The sequence below is a fragment of the Hakea prostrata genome, chromosome 7 (genome assembly GCF_041222555.1).
Source record: "Hakea prostrata isolate BN-2017 chromosome 7, UWA_Hpros_2, whole genome shotgun sequence".
In the NCBI taxonomy this organism is placed as follows: domain Eukaryota; kingdom Viridiplantae; phylum Streptophyta; class Magnoliopsida; order Proteales; family Proteaceae; genus Hakea; species Hakea prostrata.
In genome coordinates this window covers 70,818,618-70,837,699 of record NC_142606.1, presented here as the reverse complement: position 1 = coordinate 70,837,699, position 19,082 = coordinate 70,818,618, and the positions used below count along the sequence as shown (strand labels likewise).

Sequence of the window (19,082 nt, the reverse complement as noted above, 5' to 3'; positions counted from 1 at the left end):
ATACAGTGTGAGCAACATAAGCACAGGTCAAGTAATCGAGCCATTTTGATTTTACTGGCTACATAACTAAGCTAGTAGAGAGAAGTATGCTAGTTGCAAGATATAACCTTTGAGTCAAATTCCTGAACTTCCTCAACCAACTTGAAGCATAAATCCCAACATGTAGGAAGAAGGTCGGTAAAATTTTGTTCAGAGAAGTTTGCATCTTCAATAAGGAAACTCAGAGAGCGGCATGCAGCCAGCTGAAACAATAAACCCAAGACATAATGAATTAGGAGGAGATATAGGAGGTTTAAAAAGAGGAAAGGAAATGAGAAGGAACAGGCTACAATGAAATGGAAGTCTCCTGTAGATGAAATCAGTTGACAGCACAACTAAAATGCAGCACTAACAGTAACCTCTTTTGTTCAAAATAAATCCTCAAAATAGGCAGCATACCCTAACTGCTAAGTCTTTGTCCTGAAGCAATCTGATCAAAGTGCAATACACAGATCTTTTTGTATCATCTTTTATCTGCCAATAAGCACAAAAGGCTTTGTCAGAGTCACTTAGACATTGTATAAACAAGGATGTCCAAAGAAGGAAGATGATTTGCAATATGAATCAGCATAACAACATCACACAAAGAAATAGCAATAGCAATAGCAATAGTGATGGTCAAACTTCTATGTGAGAATTTCTTCTTTTCAAGGGTTCAGGCAAAACTTTGAGATTCAATAAGAACCTGACATCCATACAATTGGGCTTGGGTTGCAGAATCCCTAATCATTTTGCACTGGTATTTCATGATTAAAGTATTTGAGGTGAAGTGATTCAAGAAAAGCAATAACCTACTAACTGATGGAAATAAATGATAAAGAATTTATGTGATATCATTTACAAGTAGATGCACAAACCACAAGTGGCCAATAAAACATTTTACATGATATCCATCACTACAACATGAAGAAGAAAAAAAAAGGAACATAATCTAGTGTATAAAAAGTACTGAATGCAAAACCAGAAAATCTCTTCACTTTTTGGTCTTGTATGGAAAGATCGAAATTAAATTACCACAATTTTAGGTTAGGTGTTGAAGTTTATCTTTAGTATTCAAAGCCGCTTTTTTTCCTTGGGGTGTCAACGATACATGGGCTCAGCAGGAGCCCGGGGTTCTTGGTTTTTTCCTGTTTTGGGCAGTGGGGTTGGGAGTTGTTTGGGGGTGAGAGAGATGCTAGAAAATCACCAACTTGACCTTATAGTGTCATACATCATTATTTACTAAATCTCCTTTTGGGAAAGCCATATGAAAACACTTGATGATATCCTTGATTGGATATTTGACATACATCTTTAAACAAAGACTTAACTAGAAAAGAAAAGAAAAGCAAAGAAAAAAAGAAGAAAAAAAAAGACACCCTAAACAGGCCCACAAATTCAGTGATGGCACGGGGACGATCCCCACACCTAACCTATACCTATTGGTGATGGGGTAGGGAGGAACTCCAACGCCTAAGGCTCGTTTAGGCAGCTGAACTCCATCATACTGTTCCAAAAAAATAACAGAAAACTAAATTTTAAACTGCAATGCATCAAACAGCAGATTTTGATGGTTTGACCTATAGGGTTGCTACTATGGATTTAGTGAGAGAGTTCAGTCCAGAGGATGACATGGCCATTATATGTCGTCAACTTCAACCAGCAGTTCCAGCAGTCCAAGAGCTGACTAGCGATTTTGCCCCTCCCCACAACAGTATGGTGTAACAACTGTCTTTGCACCAAGGGGGTGTACACTTGTAAACAAACAATCAACAACTTCTACTTATCTTGGATGACACTTTCGACAATGCATTGTAAATTAATTATTTATAATTTTAAAGCTACATGGTTCCAGAGCTTGAAAATTGTGGAAGGCCTAACAAACTCATTGGTTGTTCATTCATAATGCTTGTTCCGATTGTTTGATTGAAAGAGACATGAATTCTACTCCTAAAACTAAATGTAGATTTAATGTAAAATGGAAGGGACACAGCTTATGATATACATTGAAAACAGTGGATTCCAAGCCAAAATATTTCTACTTTTCTTTTAAATCTAACACTAAAGAAACATGTAACCAAGCATGCTTAAATAGTCACTCCTGAATTTTGAGAACAATTTTCTCTTTAAGAAAATGGACAAACTTTTAACAACTGCCCTCCCCCCCCCCCCTCCCCCTCCCCTCCCCAGAAAAAAAAATAAAAAAATTGACACATTGCTGCTTCACGCACATATTTTCCAGCCCAAGACTCCATGTTTATATAAACTTAAAGATAAATGCTGAAATATGTACTAATGTTTTATTGAAAAGAGAAATAGTAAGCTCACGCGAAAACAGCTGAGACTGATCTATTGTGTAATATTAGAAAGTAAAAATAGAACCGGTACCCTAAGTAAATCATGGATAAGATTTAATCAACAAACAATCAAGTGTACCAGTGTACCTCAGAAACCCACTGCCCAAGAATTAAGGCAACTTTCCGATGAATAATTCGCATATTTGGATGGTCATTTGTGAGTTCCACGGACAAAGCACCATTGAACCTGTACAAAAGACGTTAAAGGTGAAAAATTAACATCTAGTGACTAAATCTGCAAAGTAAAGCAAAACTAAGGATACATTTTGGCAAGACCAATGACAAGTCACTCAACTCTCCAAATAATATCCATAAACTAATTTAAGACAACAGGGATTTCACCCGCAATTTTGTGTTAGGAAAAAACCAGACTTATGACCAAAATACAAATTCCAATATAAATTTTTGAGGGTGTTTGCATGGTTAGACAAATAAAAATTCCTATGTCCAAAAAATAATCATCATATAACTTACTCTTATCTGATTATTCACCATTTACTTTAACGATGCTATATATTTTTATATGCATATGTATATTTCTGAGTGAACTCTTGGCACTTCGCATTAATTTTTGGGAGGAATTTCACACTTCGTCTTATTAATCATAGCTTTTGCATTACATCTATATATTGTAGGCTTATTTCTACCAATAACTTTTCCATGGATCCTATTATTTTTTGATTATCGCATACCTCTAATTAAATCATGTACCAGAAGAGGAAATTCTACTGGACAGCAATACAACTGAACCATGGCATATGGAGCAAAATGAAGGGCAGTCAAGATGAGCAACACAAGGAGATTAGGATGCTAAGGAGGATGTGCAGCAAGACCAGGAAGGATAAGAAAAGGAATAATTGCATTAGAACTGAGTTAAGATCTACAAAAAGCACAAATGCAGGAGAAACTCCATAACAGCGACTCAAGGTGGAGTAGGAATGTCTAACAGAGACCTAAGGATGCACCAGTAAGGAGAATGGCCAAATTCAGTTTAATGGAAACAAGAGAGGCAGCAGCCAACCTAAAATGACCATGAAGTAGCAAGAAAGAATAGTATGACCAAAGATAGAGTTGTTTGGAGGATCTTAGAGGGCAAAACTAGAAAAGAAAAAAATAACAGAAGAGAGAATATCATTTCCTTAGGCATTGTTGGTTTGCTAGATAAAAAGGGGTGAAAAAAATAAACATGTGGGACCCACTTGTAGTGGGGTGGGGTAAGGAGAAGTTGTAATTGTCAGTCCTACTTTTATTAAATTGCTCACTTTCCCACAAAGTCCCACTAATTTAATGGAACTTTAAAAGGGGGTGGGGTGGGAAAAGTAACATGCCACATTAGCAAACAGGCTTGTCTGCCCACTTTCCCATCCCTATTAAACCAAACATACCATGCTTTGAGATTTCATGAAAAAGTTTATTTTTTCCCACCCCACTTCAAATTCAACAAACAGACTATTGAGAATTGAGTGGAGATATAGGCTTCTACCTTGGTGTGCAAGCCTTGGCAGTAGCAAGGAAGCCTTCCTTCACTCTACTTTCCATTTTGGTTCTTGTTTCTATTTTGGTACTAATTTCTATTTTCAGAACTTTCCATTTTTGACAGATTTTAGGAGCTAGAAAATTAGTAAGTTTCTATTTTGTTCAGAAGACAATCACTTGTCTCAATTAGACTTCATTGGAAATCTATAAATAAAGCTTGTACTAGTTTCTATTTTCAGAACTTTCTATTTTTTACAGAGTTTAGGAGCTAGAAAATTAGTAAGTTTCTAATTTATTTAGAGGACAGTTACTTGTCTCAATTAGACTTCATGGGAAATCTATAAATAAAGCTTCCTACAATTCTAGACTCTCTTGCTAGAATAGAGAGTCTAGAATCGCACACTTGTGGTTACTCTCAACTTCTCTTCTCTCTTCTTCGCAGTTCTCTTTGTTGCTGCACTGTTTTGGCTCATTAAGGTTTATTTCTAACATGGCATCAAAGCTTTATTGACTTAAAACAGTGAAGTACCATTCCTTCTTCTGAAGTTCACATTTGTGTTCAGTTTTCTTGGTGTGCAGCCACCTAATGTTGTACTTAATGTATTATTAGATCAGGTAAATATATGAACTGAACTAGTCTACCTATTATCATACTCTTGAAGGTCCCAAAACATAAATCATAATCCTGCACTTTGCAGAAATTTTTTTCTGTTCTCCATTCGACCTTGCAGAAATTCCAGCACTTGACAACTTTTTTCTCTCACTCGGCTGCCGTTTGCAGTTTTTTCTGCTGTTTTCTTTCTTCTTAAAGTTCTGGGATATTAGTTCAAACTTCTACTCTACTGCTTGATATCTACCACAAGTTAAAATGTCTTCAATTATTGGTGATTCGACTACAAGTACTTCTGAATCCAAAGGATCACATGCTGATCCAGTGAATGTTCAGATTACCTCCATCAAACTCAAAGGTGGTTCTAATTATTTGCTTTGGTCACAAGCCGTTCATGGCTTTTTTTTTTTTTTTTTAGATGAATAAACAATTATATTAAAGAGAAACAAGGAATCCAAGGTCTTTAAGCAAAAGACCGAAAAGGAGAACCAAGACCCCAAGAGACAACAATAAGCCTGTTCCTTGGGGTATCATCAACAGGGGGTGGGGAATAGCTACCAATCTAGAGGACACGTTAAAATAGATGGCATTCCAAATCTAATCTATAGAGCGAGATTTGGAAGTCCATCTCCGGAGATTGCGCTTCCACCAAAGATGATGGACTAAGGCACTGAACACAAGCTTAAAGGTAAACTTAAATTTATTGAGTCTAATCCTCCAGCTGAGACTAACAAGTCCTACCCTAGTCAGACACAAGAAGATGCAATCACCAAAATTTGGATATGGAATAGCATGAAACTTGATATTGCAGCTAATGTTATGTTTGACAAGACTACCAAGGGAATATGGGATGCTTGGCAAGAAACCTATTCCCAAGTTAAAAATATGACTTGGATTTATAGTATCTATGAAAAGCTATTTCAATTTCAGCAATCTGAAAAGTCTCTGCAGGATTATTACAACTCTTTCAAAAGCATGATGGAGGAATTGAATGTTTTTCAACCACTCACTACAAACATAAAGAAACTTAAGGCACAACTGAATGAATTTTTTGTATCTAATAATTTTCTTGCAAGACTAAACTCTAAACTGAAATCTGTGAAAGGACATCTTCTTGCTGGAGAACATGTCCCAAATCTTAGTGAAGCCTATGCTAGACTTCAATGACTTGCCTTGCATGAAGGTGGTTCTTCTAGAAGTAGCTCTAAAGGAGAGAGTATTGCTTTTACTACATCTCGTGGAAGGGGACGTGGTTGCGGTTCGGGGGAGTTGATCGAACCCCTGGAAATCGTGGTGTTTAGCAATCTGATAAAGCATCTAGACTTTGTCCTCATTGTGGTAAAACTGGGAATGTGGTAGAAACTTGTTGGACCAAACATGGAAAACAAGAGTGGGCCAAACAACTTGCCAATCATGTTGTATCCAATGGTGGTACTTATACAGTAGTAAACAACGACGATGGTTCTGGATCTTCTTCTAAGGACTTGTCTAAGACTCTTAGGGATGATGTAAGCCAAATCCTTCATCGTCCATAGAATATTGAGACATCCGCTTCCACATCCACTAGTACTTCAGCTGCCACTCTCTCTCATACAGCTAACACAACCCTTCTCACCTCTACATCCACCCCTTGGATCATTGAATCAGGGGCTCCTTCCCACATGATTGGTAAGTCATCACTTTTTTGGTTATTTTTCTAAATAAATTACTAATAATTCTGTTGATATAGCTAATAGTACTTCCACACCTATTCTAGGTTTTGGGAAAGTTTTCCCTACACCTTCCCTTTGTCTTCCATATTTCATGTTGCTAATTTTTCCTTTAATTTGCTATACGTTAGCTAGTTAACTAAAACTTCGAATTGTTCTGTAACTTTTACTCCTAATTCTTGTGTTTTCCAGGGCCTTCACACAAGGAAGATGATTGGTGGAGGGTGTGAAAGGAACAGTCTCTACTATCTGGACTATATGGATCCCACTATGGCTCTTTTTGATGATGGTGTTGATGCCCTTCAGTGGCATTGTCGTTTAGGACATCTTTCCTTAGCTAGATTAAAACTTTTGTTTCCTTCCTTGTAATTTGTGCTCCATTGTCGGTGGGTGTATATTGTTATATCACTATGATGGTACGGTTGAACGGCTCAAGGTCGCTTGATAGCTAAGGGCTATACACAAACATATGGTGTGGACTATTTTGAGACTTTTTCTCCAATGGCTAGACTTAATTTTGTTTGGGTATTGATTTCTTTAGCTGTTAATTATGATTGGCCTCTATTCCAACTTGACATAAAGAATGCCTTTTCTATATGGTAACTTCAATGAGAGGTTTATATAGAGCAACCTCCAGGATATGTTGCTCCAAGGGAGGACAGTACTCGTGTTTGCAAGCTTCATAAAGCTATCTATAAACTCAAACAATCTCCACAGGCTTGGTTTGAGAAGTTTAGCAAGACTGTAGAAACTTTTGGCTTTGTTTAGTGTATTATGATCACTCTATATTTGTTAGACGACAGGACAGTGGTGTTGTCACTATAACAATTTATGTTGATGATATTATTCTTACAAGCAATGATGTGGGGGCTATCAATACAATCTTGTAGAAGTCTTTCTAGACCAAAGACTTGGGTGATATAGTATTTCTTGGGAACTGAGGTAGTTCGTAGTAAACAATGAGTTAGTTTGTCCCAAAGAAAGTATGTACTAGATCTTTTGATAGATATTGGTATGCTTGTGTCTAAACCTAATGATATTTCCATGGATCCTGAGTTGAAATTAGTAGTCGACGATGGTGACTTGCTAAAGGATGTACATCGTTATAGGAGCCTTGTTGGAAAGCTTATTTATCTCACCATTACTTGTCGTGACATTTCCTATTTTGTTGGTGTGTTAAGCCAGCTTATGCAATCTCCTAGAAAAGCCCATTAGGATGTTGTGATGAGAGTACATCGGTATCTCAAGAGTGCACCTAGGAAGGGACTGGTTTATCGGTCATATCAGAAAATGGATTTTGTCGCTTTTTTCTGATGTTAATTTGGCAAGGGTCTGCAGCTGATCACCGGTATACTACAAGTTATTACACTTTTTTTGGTGGAAATCTTGTAACTTGGAGGAATAAGAAGCAATCTATTGTTGCTCGATCTAGTGTTGAAGCAGAGTACAGAGTCATGGCTCACACAGCTGTCTGCTGCCAAGTTGATGTGACTTCATTCCCTGTTAGAAGAACTAGGATTCCCAATTACTGCGCCTAGGAAAATGTTTTGTGATAATCAAGTTGCTACCTATATTGTCAGTAATCCAATGTTCCATGAGAGGACAAAGCATATAGAGGTTGACTGTAACTTTGTTCATAATGCGGTCAAGAAGAAAATTATTGAGACTCCTTTTGTGAGTTCAACTGACTAGTTAGCTGATTTGTTCACTAGAGCGTTGTTCAAATCAAGTTTTTAGGCTATTTGTTGCAAGCTGGGCATGGGAGTCTTGTATGCCTTAGTTTGAGAGGGAGTGTTGAGAATTGCGTGGAGATCTAAGCCACTGCCTTGGTGTGCAAGCCTTGGCTACAGCAAGGTATCCTTCACTCTGCTTTCCATTTTGGTTCTTGTTTCTATTTTGGTACTAGTTTCTATTTTCAGAACTTTTCATTTTGGACAAATTTTAGGAGCTAGAAAATTAGTAAGTTTCTATTTTGTTTAGAGGACAATTACTTGTCACTCAAGTTGTATTAGACTTTATTGGAAATATATAAATAAAGCTTCTAGCGATTCTAGACTCTCTTGCTAGAATCGCACGCTTGTGGTTCCTCTCAACTTCTCTTCTCTCTTCTTCCCTTTTCTTCTTCTCTTCTCTTCTCTTCTTCGCAATTCTCTTTGTTGCTGCATAGTTTTGGCTTATTAAGGTTTATTTTCTAATACAAACGATGCCTTAGTCAAACTAATTTCTTTGTCTATTTCTTTTTTTTATAGTAAATTATATTTGCATCTTATTCTATAAATAAAATGCATTGGCTATTGGAGGCTTACGCAAGAAATGTAAGGTCTCCAAGTCAGATTCTAAAAAATTCTTCTTCTATCACCCAACCTGATGGATCAACTTGTTTACCCAATTGGAGTCTATATATATGTATCTTATGTTCGCCTACCACATTATTGAGAGATTTGGAGTTTTTTATTAAGGTTTTGGGTGAGAGTTCTTATAACGCCGTTCTTGGCGATTGGTTGTTAGATCTCCTTCTGTTCTTCTTTTATATAGTAAAAAGCTCTTCCACTTCACCCTGTGGACGTAGCATACCGCATTGGTGTGTGAAGTTAAATCTCTATGTGCTTTCATTTTGTTTTTATTTCAATTTACCATTTCATGGTGTTTGTTTAAACAAACCATTATCAGAGCTCTTGGTTGTTTTCGATATGTACATCCATGGCATCTACATCAACAAAGTACAACATTAAAAATTTCACAAGAACATCAATTTCAGTTTATGGCAAGTTTGGATGTTGGCGATTCTTACTAAACAAGGATGAAGAAAGCCATAGTTGGGAAGACGAAGAAACCTACGGCTATATATAAAGATAATTGGAATGAGTTATATATAGTTGGAATGATATGGATGATCGAGCCCTCATTGCGATTCAGTTTTGTCTATTGAACGAAGTTGTACAAGAAGTTTTGTCGTAGAAGTCGACCCTAGAAAGCTTGTACCTCACAACATCCCTCATTAATATGTTTAGGTTAAAGCAACAGTTATATACTTCGCATATTGGTGAATGTACTTCTCTCAAATCTCATATTGCGTACTTTTAACCCTATCGTTACTATCTGTGAAAGATAGATGTTAAAATTGAGTATGGAGATTAAGCACTATTATGCTATGTTCACTGCCTCTGTCATACAATCTTTAGAGACACCATAATCTATGGCAGAGAGACCATCTCAGTTGCAAATGTCAAAACGAATCTTTGAGTAAACAAAAAATTGATGATGAATTGAAACAACCAGATATGAGGTGTTGGTTTAACGGTTAGGGGTGAAACTACTGAGAGGAATTCGGACAGTGACAATAAGTCTAGGTCAAAATCAAAGAACAAAAAATTGACCTATAATTACTGCAACAAAAAAGGGGCATATCAAATTTAAGTGTTATAAGCTTCAAAACAAGCAAAAAGCAAGTGACGTAGAGGCTAATGTTGCTAAAGATGGAGTTGATTATGAGATGCTATCGGTGTCTAATGACGGAGTTAGATCCTAAGATGAATGGATCCTTGATTTCGGGTGTTCCCACCATATGTGTCTTAACCGAGAGTGCTTTGTACTACCATATCTTTTTGAAGTGGAGTTGTGTTGATGGGAATAATTCTCCTTGTAAGATAGTTGGGAAGGGAAATATCAAAATCATAATACACAATGGTATTATCAAAACTCTAACAGATGTTTGGGATGTTCTTGACTGAAAAAAATCTTATCATTTGGCACCTTTAATACAAATGGGTGCAGATACACAGCTGAAGGTGGAGTCATGAAGGTCAATAATGGTGCCCTCTTATTAATGAAACAAAAGAAGGTCGGCAATTTGTGTGTCTTGCAGGGTACTACAATCATTGGATCCAGGTCAGGAGCTTCATCAGTTTCTAATTCAGATATTACAAAATTATGGCATATGAGACTAGGCCATATAAATAAAAGAGAGGGATAGATGCGTTGAGAAAAAGGAGTCTACTGTGTGTCAGAGTACAAGAAAGGAGTTCTGTGAGCATTGTGTGTTTGGGAAGCAAAAGAGGTCAATTTCAATACTGTTATTCCCAGGACCAAAAGAACTCTAGACTACATCCATTCAGATCTTTGGGAACCATCCAAAGTTCCTTCAAAGGGAACCGATGTCAGGTATTTACTTACCTTTATTGATGATTATTCCAGGAAGGTCTTCGTCTACTTCTTGAAGCACAAAAATGAAGTATTTGTTACTTTCAAGCAATGGAAGATTTTGATTGAAGAAACTGACTAGGAAGCAAATTAAAAGATTGAGAACAGACAATGGCCTAGAATTCGTGGAGGGAGATTTCAATGAGTTCTGCAGGAATGAGGGAATTGAAGACACAATACAATTATGAAGACACCTCAACAAAATGGAATTGTAGACCGTATGAATAGAACCTTGTTAGAAAAGGCAAGGTGCATGTTGTCAAATGTAGGATTGGGCAAGGAGTTTTGGACAAAAGCAATGAACACAACAGCATGGTTAGTGAATAGGTCTCCCTGCAAAGCTATTGAATGCAAAACCCAACAGCATGTTAGTGAATATGTCTCCCAGCACAGCTATTGGGTGCAAAACTCCAGAGGAAGTATGGTCAAGTAAACCTACTGGTTACAGAAATTTAAAAGTTTTTGGATGTCCTGCTTACGCACATGTGAATGATGGGAAGTTGGAACCTAGGGTTAAGATTTAAGAAGTGCATTTTTCTTAGATATGGATCTGGAGTTAAGGGATTCAGGTTACCTAATCCACATAATCCTAAATTTTATTATTAGCAGAGATGTAACTTTTGATGAGTCTGCAATATTGAATCCTAAAAAAGAAACCCATATTCACAGTGATGAAAGTCAAAAAAATTCCGAGGAGAAGTTGGAGTTCGAAGTGGACGATCCATCTTTAAAGAAAGCACAATCAACTTCAGTTCAACAGCCCACTCTTACTGAAGAAGGTGTTCCATGGAATCAAGAAAGAAGAGGAGTACATCATTGCCAAAAACAGGACAAAGAAGAACATTAGGCCACACAAAAATATTGACATGTGAACTTGCAACATGTTAGAAAATAAACTTTAATCAACCAAAACAGTGCAATAACAAAAGGAACTGCGAAGAAGAAAAATGAACAAGAGAAGAGTAGAAGAAAAAAGAAGAATTGATAGGAATCACATAAACTTGCGATTCTAGCTTAGAACTCCTAGAATCGTAGCCTCTTATATATAGATTTTAATAATCTAGATTACAACTTGAGAAGCAAGCCATCTTGCCCTCTATTAAAGGAAATAAATAGTACAACTTATGGACATAATTTCTAGCCTTCTAACTTCTAAAATCTGTTCAAAACATAAAGTATGAAAAATGAAAGTTCTGAAATTAGTAACTAACAGAAAATAGAAATTATGCTTTCTAGAAACTCCCAAAACTTGTATAACAAGATTCCTACACTAGAAATAGAAAGTAAAGTAAAATCACTGGCATACTACTGTTCACGTGAACATTAAAACAGTTCATTATTCCTGCATACACTTCAACACAACATATTCAGATTTCAGACGCTATTTTTTTAGTTGATTCTTCAAAGTGGTTGTTGGCCATAAATGAGGAGATTGAGTTTCTTATAAAAATCAGAAATGGGAGCTTGTCAAGCTGCCTAAAGGGAAAAATTTGTTGGTTGCAAATGGGTCCATAAGAACAAAGAATCCATCACAAGTGATGGAGATGCTAGATACAAGGCATGGTTGGTTGCAAAAGGCTACAGTAAGGAACAAGGTGTTGACTTTAATGATGTATTTTCACTTATTATTAAGCATAGTTCATTCATGTTTTGCTTGCTTTAGTTGATATGCATAATTTGGAATTAGAGCAACTTGATATGAAAATTGCATTTTTGCATAGAGAGCTAGATGAACAGATTTATATGCATCAACCTAAGGGTTTTGTTGTAAAAGGAGATGAGGAACATGTTTGCTTGTTGAAAAAGTCCCAATATGGTTAAAAGCTAGGGGTGTCAACGGTGCGGTTTGGAGCGGTTTCGGGCTGAAAAACCCCCAGCCCATTTAAAAGATAAAGGTTTTGGTGCGGTTTTAGTTTGGTGCGGTTTGGGTTCGGGTTGACTAACGGTTTGGCCTAAAAGTTTGGATTCGGTTTGGTTAACGGTTTGGACTAAATTAAAAGTCAATATTGAAATTTATTTGGGATAATAGACATTAAACATTCAACCTTAACGGTCGCTTAACATTGTTAGAATTGAAGGGGGCAACAGTAATTTCATAAAAGTAGGGTTCTTTTAGTAATAAAGCTATAATACAAGGGGGCAACAGTAATTATCCCAATTTATTTTTTATTTTTTCCTCAACTCCAAATCCTAGTTTCTACACACAAAACTACAAAAGATAGAGGATGAAGATTCCAAGTAGATCCAACGATAAGTGATGGCATTAGCTTGATCCAAATCACCCTCCACCCTCAAAAAATAAAGAAATTAGATTTTTCTATCATGTGTAGACGGTGAAACAACGTTAACGATTAAGATTAAGAGTTAAGAGTTATCAATTAAGACTTTTAAATTTTAAAATAATAAAACTAAATGAAATTTGAAAATTAAAAAGTTAACGTTTAAGATTAAGACTTAAGAGTTAAGAGTTATCAATTAAGACTTTTAAATTTTAAAATAACAAAATTAAATGAAATTTGAAAATTAAAAAGTTAAAACTTAAACCGATAAACGTATTAACACTCAACTCTTAACTACTCAAACTTGAGTCTCAACGTCTCAAACACCGAAATTCATGGATCATTAATTACATTTAAACAATACCAAAAAAAAATTTTAATTACATTTAATATTTTAATTTTATTTATGTAAAAGACTAACGGGCTGACGGGCCCGCACACGGCTGGGCTGGGCCGGGCCAGCCCGAAACCATTCGGGCTGAGGACCCTCAGCCCAATTACGGCCCATTAAGGATCGGTTCGGGCTATAACAGGCCGGTTCAGTCCGGTTTTAACGGTTCGGGTTGAAAATTGACACCCCTATTAAAAGCAGTCTCCCAAGCAATGGTGTAAGAGGTTTTAATTATGTCATAGCTACTTTAGGTTACAGTAGGTTCAAGTATGACGGTTGTATATACTTTAGAAGACCTTTTTATGGTTCATTCATTTATTTGCTATTATATGTTAATGATGTGTTGATTGCTACTAAAGATATAGATGAGATCATCAAGTTAAAGCAATAGTTAAGCATTGAATTTGAGATGAAAGACTTGGGGCAATAAGAAAGATTCTTGGCATGGAAATCAAGAGGGATAGGAAAGTAGCGAAGCTATAGCTATCTCAATACATGGAGAAGGTATTGGAGCGCTTTGGAATAAAAGATGCAAAATACGTTAGCACTCCAATTGCATCTAACTTTAGACTTTCAATTGCTCTATCACCTCAGACAGATGAAGAGGTGAGTTATATGTCATGTGTTCCCTACTCTAGTGCAGTAGGTTCCATCATATATACTATGGTATGCACCCAACCTAACATACCACAGGCAGTCAGTGTGATGAGTAGATATTTATTATGTTGAGGTAAAACTCATTGAGAAGCAGTGAAATAGATTCTTAACTATCTAAAGGGGACCTTTGGTGTATGCTTGGAGTTTGGGAGGAATGGTGATAGATTAACAGGTTATGTTGATTTAGTTATGCAGGTGATCTTGACAAAAGAATGTCACTTACACGATATGTGTTTACCTCAGGAGGTTGTGCAATCAGTTGGAAGGATACTATACAGGCTATAGTTGCACTATCTACTACAGAAGCAAAGTATAGGCGGTTAACTAAAGCAGTTAAAGAAGCTATTTGCATTAGAGGCTTGATTGGAAAGCTCAGCATGGTTCAAAAGGTGATTGATGTCTATTGTAATAACCCGAGTGCTATTCACTTGACAAGAGATCAGATATATCATAAAAGGACAAAGCACATTGATGTTGGATATCACTATGTCAGAGCCGCAGTTGCTGAAGGCAATATTCAAGGGTTGAAGATTGGTATTGAAGACAGTCTAGCTGATATGTTGACAAAGCGTTTATGCACTACCAAGTTCAAGCATTGCTTGGACTTCTTTGGAGTTGGTCGCATTAGAGCTTAGCCTATGAAGGGGTGATTGGAGAAGATCAAGAACTCAATTTTATGGGAGAATAAAGGTCAAGGTGGAGGTTTGTTATGTTGTCACCCAAATTCTTGTACCTAATTTGGAACCCACACCAACATACTTTGGTAGGCAACCCAAATGACCTATTTTTGAAGATCTATGGTGGAAGTGGAGGGCTTGGGTCGATAGGCCAAGGCCCATAGCCCACCACTAATCTTAGTCTATGGACGGGTGCGGTACGACCCAACCAAATGGATCAACCCGTTTACCCAATTGGAGTATACGTATATTATGTTCACCTACCACATTATTGAGAGATTTGGGATTTTCTACTAGGATTTGGGTGAAAGTTCTTGTAAGTAGTTGTAACGCCATTTTCGGCGATTGGTCGAGATCTCCATCTGTTCTTCTTCTACATAGTGAAAAACTCTCTGTCTTCGCACATGGACATAGTCTACCACATTGGTGTGTGAATCACGTTAAATCTCATGTGTTTTCATTTTGTTTCTATTTCAATTCGCTATTTCATGGTATTTGTGTTAATAGATACTTTATCCTAAAAAGATTGTGTATGCCTAAATCTAAATTGTAAAGGTAGTCTTGCCTTAATCAAAACTTTGTAAAGGTGTTATGTCCCCACCCATTGTACGGACTAGGACTCTCTAGTCGAATTAACAATCATACTCAAAAGAGATGATCAAAAACTACCTCAATCATGAAAACAAATAATAATCATAGAGCTAGGGATTGGCCTGTGTAGACCATAATCGTCAAATGATAATTGGGGAGTGACCCAATTGAAGATCCAATACGTCAATGATAGGCCCTAAGAAGAACAAAAGCTACAAAAAGCAAGGATTGGTTCCTGTGAAACCTCAAGAGGTCTCAAGATTGCGAGATCATGAACTTAGGTTGTATAAGACCTGAAAGACATCAATGAAGCTAGGACCAAGGGACCTCAATGGTCTATAGAAGGTCCAACAAGGACTAAGTGCAAGATCTAAAACCGAGAGGGAAAGAAGCTAATGATACTAACGGTTAGATCACATTCTCCCACCATGTTGTCTAGGGAAAGATGAGGAACAAGTACAATAGTGCACCTAGGGCAAATATTTAAAGGTACCCTAAGAACTTACCCATATACAAAGAACAATAGTTGTCAAGCCATTACCTTGACACCAGGTGGCTTTGTCACCTAATTTGTATCACCTTGAATTCAGATCCCTCTAAATGCTCAGGATCGCTTAGGCACTTGAAACTATGATTTTTATAGTTAATGAATATAGGGGAAGAGGGCTCAATAATTCTCTCCCAACTCTTAGCACAAACTCTAGTTCTCTCACCAAAAGGGGGAAAAACTCTTTCTTCTGCCTCCTCTTTCTTCTCACCTTACCCTCTACCATTCCTGCACTACTTAAGGTATCAAACAATGTTTCTTACAAACTAACAGAAGAATTTTTTTTTTTTAAAGCTGAGTCAACTTTCACAAACTGCTGTAGCCACCAAAAGCAGCTACACTTGGACATCTGTGACTGTATGAATACATCATATACAAGTCTATAACCTTTGAACTAAAATAAAAAAGAAAAACATGAAGAGAGAGAGAGAGAGAGAGAGAGAGAGAAGGTAGAAGTTTACAAGAAGCCAAAAATAAAAATAAAAATAGAAGAAGAATTAGTAGAGCAAACCAGTCTTTGAAATTCAGGTAATTCGAAAGCTCATAATAAACATGTCCAGCAGCACCATAAGCAGCATCTTTGAGAAGCATAGCCGGACTAATTTCAGTTTCAGAAGGCGAGGATCCACTCATTGCCTCTTGAAGAATGGAAACAACCACAGGACCTAACAGCTGAAAGGGCAAAAAGATCACAAATAACTACATTCCATTTACGCAATCCAAGAAAGAGTTCTGAATTTTATTTTTTTATGGGGGAGGGGGGGAGGGAATCTCCAGTCTGGGCACCAAGACTGCTTTATGGGTCTTGGAGTGTGACACATTCTATGGGTCAAAAGATCAGGATTCACTTATTATGGTTGGCCCAGACTGAAAGATCAGGTATAACAAAATCAGTATGAAATGACAATGCCAAACCACGGTTTTTGTTTGTAAAACATCTAATTTTCAAAAAGTTCAAAACAATACATTTACTCGGTTATCATTCATCTGACCCCTTTTCATTTGCTGCATTAAGCGGCATATTAAAAACAGGACCCTCTTTAGCATATGTCCCAATCCTCTGAAAGAAAAGCATGTGGCGAGTCATTGGAAACCCAGGACCCAGACCCTTATTCAGGTAAATAGTTCCAGAACCCCAGCAGACATTCCCTAAAGGAAATAATTCAATCTGGATAAACAATAGAATAAAAAGAGATTTTTATTTTTTGGATAAATTGAATACCAAAAGACTTGCTTACTTGACTATAGTTTTCAAACAAAACTATATATAGAGCTTCTGCACATGGCCTTAGTTTTTCTGTCCATTGAACCATATCCTGCTCATGATGAAAAGCCTCTGGGTTTTCATACCATTCTTTCAAATCACCTTCTGACAAAACAAAGTACCTGTAATGCAAGCAACACAGTATCAATGTTGACATGAGAAAACCTCTTCTGAAGTTGATTCTTTCTAGGAAATAGAAGTGTGGTAACATACAACTTTTAGACAAGGTGCTATAACAATTAAATGCTGAATAAGATAGAAAACGCAGAAAACTTTACAATATCAAATCATAGCACAGTGTTTTACAAACTCTGCAGGCTATGGAACATTGTAAATTCATCTTCCAAATAAAGATCACATTCATTTGCATCAAAACTTCACAATTTCAATAACAAACAACTTCAACAACACAGTTGTAAAAATAAATTACAAAAAAGTCTACAAAACTTCAGAACTTCTCAAATGCAACCTTACCATTACTTTGTCACCAGATATTACCAAGTTATAAATTATAATTAAATTAAGCCACAATAGTTTCAAAATATATCTAGCATTAACCTTACAATTAAATAACCTCATTTGATAGATCAAATTAAGACGTAAACTCAATAAATAAAGGAGGAATGTTCTCTGCTTGGTCAACCTAAGGGACTCGAAGAAGGTTCAGAATCAGCACATAAAGGGGAGATATGAGTATATGACTGACTCAGGCACTGATGTATGACATCCAGCTAATCTGAAACATGTCATCTTTATAGAACAGTCTATATTGTTATATACTTGTTATACATGGCACGATGAGGTAGGCTCCTGCAAAAACCCTTTCTAGATGGGCCACTAAAAGCCATTTTCTCAAGTTCAAATGATCTTTCAATACTCAGAACCATAACGAATGCACTCTAAACCCTAGCACAACATCTCTGTTGTTTTTAAAGGCACCACCTCCATAAATACTCCATTAGAAAGCTTTAATCAAGAACAAGAAACAGCTTCCAATCTAGAAGCCAAAAGATCGTGCTTGGAACCTCTACCAAGTGCTCACTTGCTGAAAGCTTGGTCACAGGTTGCAGGGTTGCAGCCCCAGAAGTAGCAACTTCGTAAACAGGCATACTGGATTGTAAATCTCATCCTCCCCAAACCCTGCCAAGCTTAGGAGCCTCATGCACTGCGTACAGCTTTAATGGTGATAAATCTTGGTAACTGAGACGAACCCTTAATGTAATTCCTATAGGCACCTGGATTTAACCAGGTTTCAATTTGTTTCAACAATAATTCAGTGATTTCACCAGTTTCAACCTGAACCACCTATATAAGATGACTTATACCCAAAAACTTGACGGAACCTCAGTTTCGACTTGAACCTGGTTGAACCACCTTATTTATGCCACATCATTTTAAGTAAATACCCGTTACTTCCTTTACATGAGATGTAATCACTCCCACACACCCCCCCCCACATTGAATCCAATATAAATAATTAGTTAGCGATAAAATTCCAAAGTGATGAAAAAGTCAGACCCCCCCCCCGGTAAAAGCCAACGCCATAGAAGGGAGCAGAAAAAAACAGAGAAGCTAACCCTTCTCCCCCTCCTATCCACACCAGTGTCCAAGTTTTGTCCATAACGGTTGGAATTTCTGTTTTCTGCCAACCGAGATAAAACCTCTATAGCGAAATTTTATGCTCTGGTTTCGGTCCATCTTGGTCGAAATTTCAACCAGGATGGACCATCTCCCTTGTACCAACCAAAATGGACCATTTCTTTTTAAAATGCTTTGAACTAAACCAAGTTCTGCAATATTTTGCAGAGCTCATAGGTGCCACCCAAAACAAAATTGCACACCTCCCCCATTTTTTTCGATTTTGTGGCTCTTGAATACTCTTTTTTGCTCAGATTTGAGGTCTCCCTTTTCAAGCTTCAAACCAAGATGTATCAAAAACTCCCATTACTTTAATATTTTCTTCATTGATGACGTAAATCATGTTGGTTCGCTTTGAAATTAATATATGTTTAGTTTAGGAGGTCGATCTATGAACGTGTATTGTTAGATTCTTTCTTTTATGAGTGCTAGAATCTTTTTTATTCTCTGATTTTAAAAAATAATTTCCAAATTATGTATTTTGAAAAAAGTTAGCATGTATGTACGTTGTATGTCATTGAATTTAAGTATGAGAAACACCATCACTCGATATACAGTGTGATAGTTGTTGCAATCTCAAAGGAGGAGCTCCACCAAAGAGGCAAAAGAGAGGAGAGAAGTAAGCACAAAGAAGAAAGAAGACTTGTTCTCCTTCCCCTTTAATGCTC

General features: G+C 36.8%; 1 protein-coding gene across 3 annotated transcripts in view; it reads right to left on the bottom strand.

Moving 5' to 3' along the window:
• Positions 1–19,082, bottom strand: part of LOC149011934 (ARM repeat superfamily protein) — a 118,422-nt gene that overhangs the window by 56,937 nt on the left and 42,403 nt on the right. For all 3 annotated transcript variants that reach the window (XM_089164220.1, XM_089164219.1, XM_089164221.1), the window contains exons 10-14: positions 16,751–16,898; positions 16,024–16,184; positions 2,463–2,562; positions 439–513; positions 108–242 (exon numbers count right to left, since the gene is read on the bottom strand). In XM_089164220.1, the coding sequence (XP_089020346.1) occupies positions 108–242; positions 439–513; positions 2,463–2,562; positions 16,024–16,184; positions 16,751–16,898 (619 nt within the window). The remainder of the gene's footprint in view (positions 1–107; positions 243–438; positions 514–2,462; positions 2,563–16,023; positions 16,185–16,750; positions 16,899–19,082) is intronic.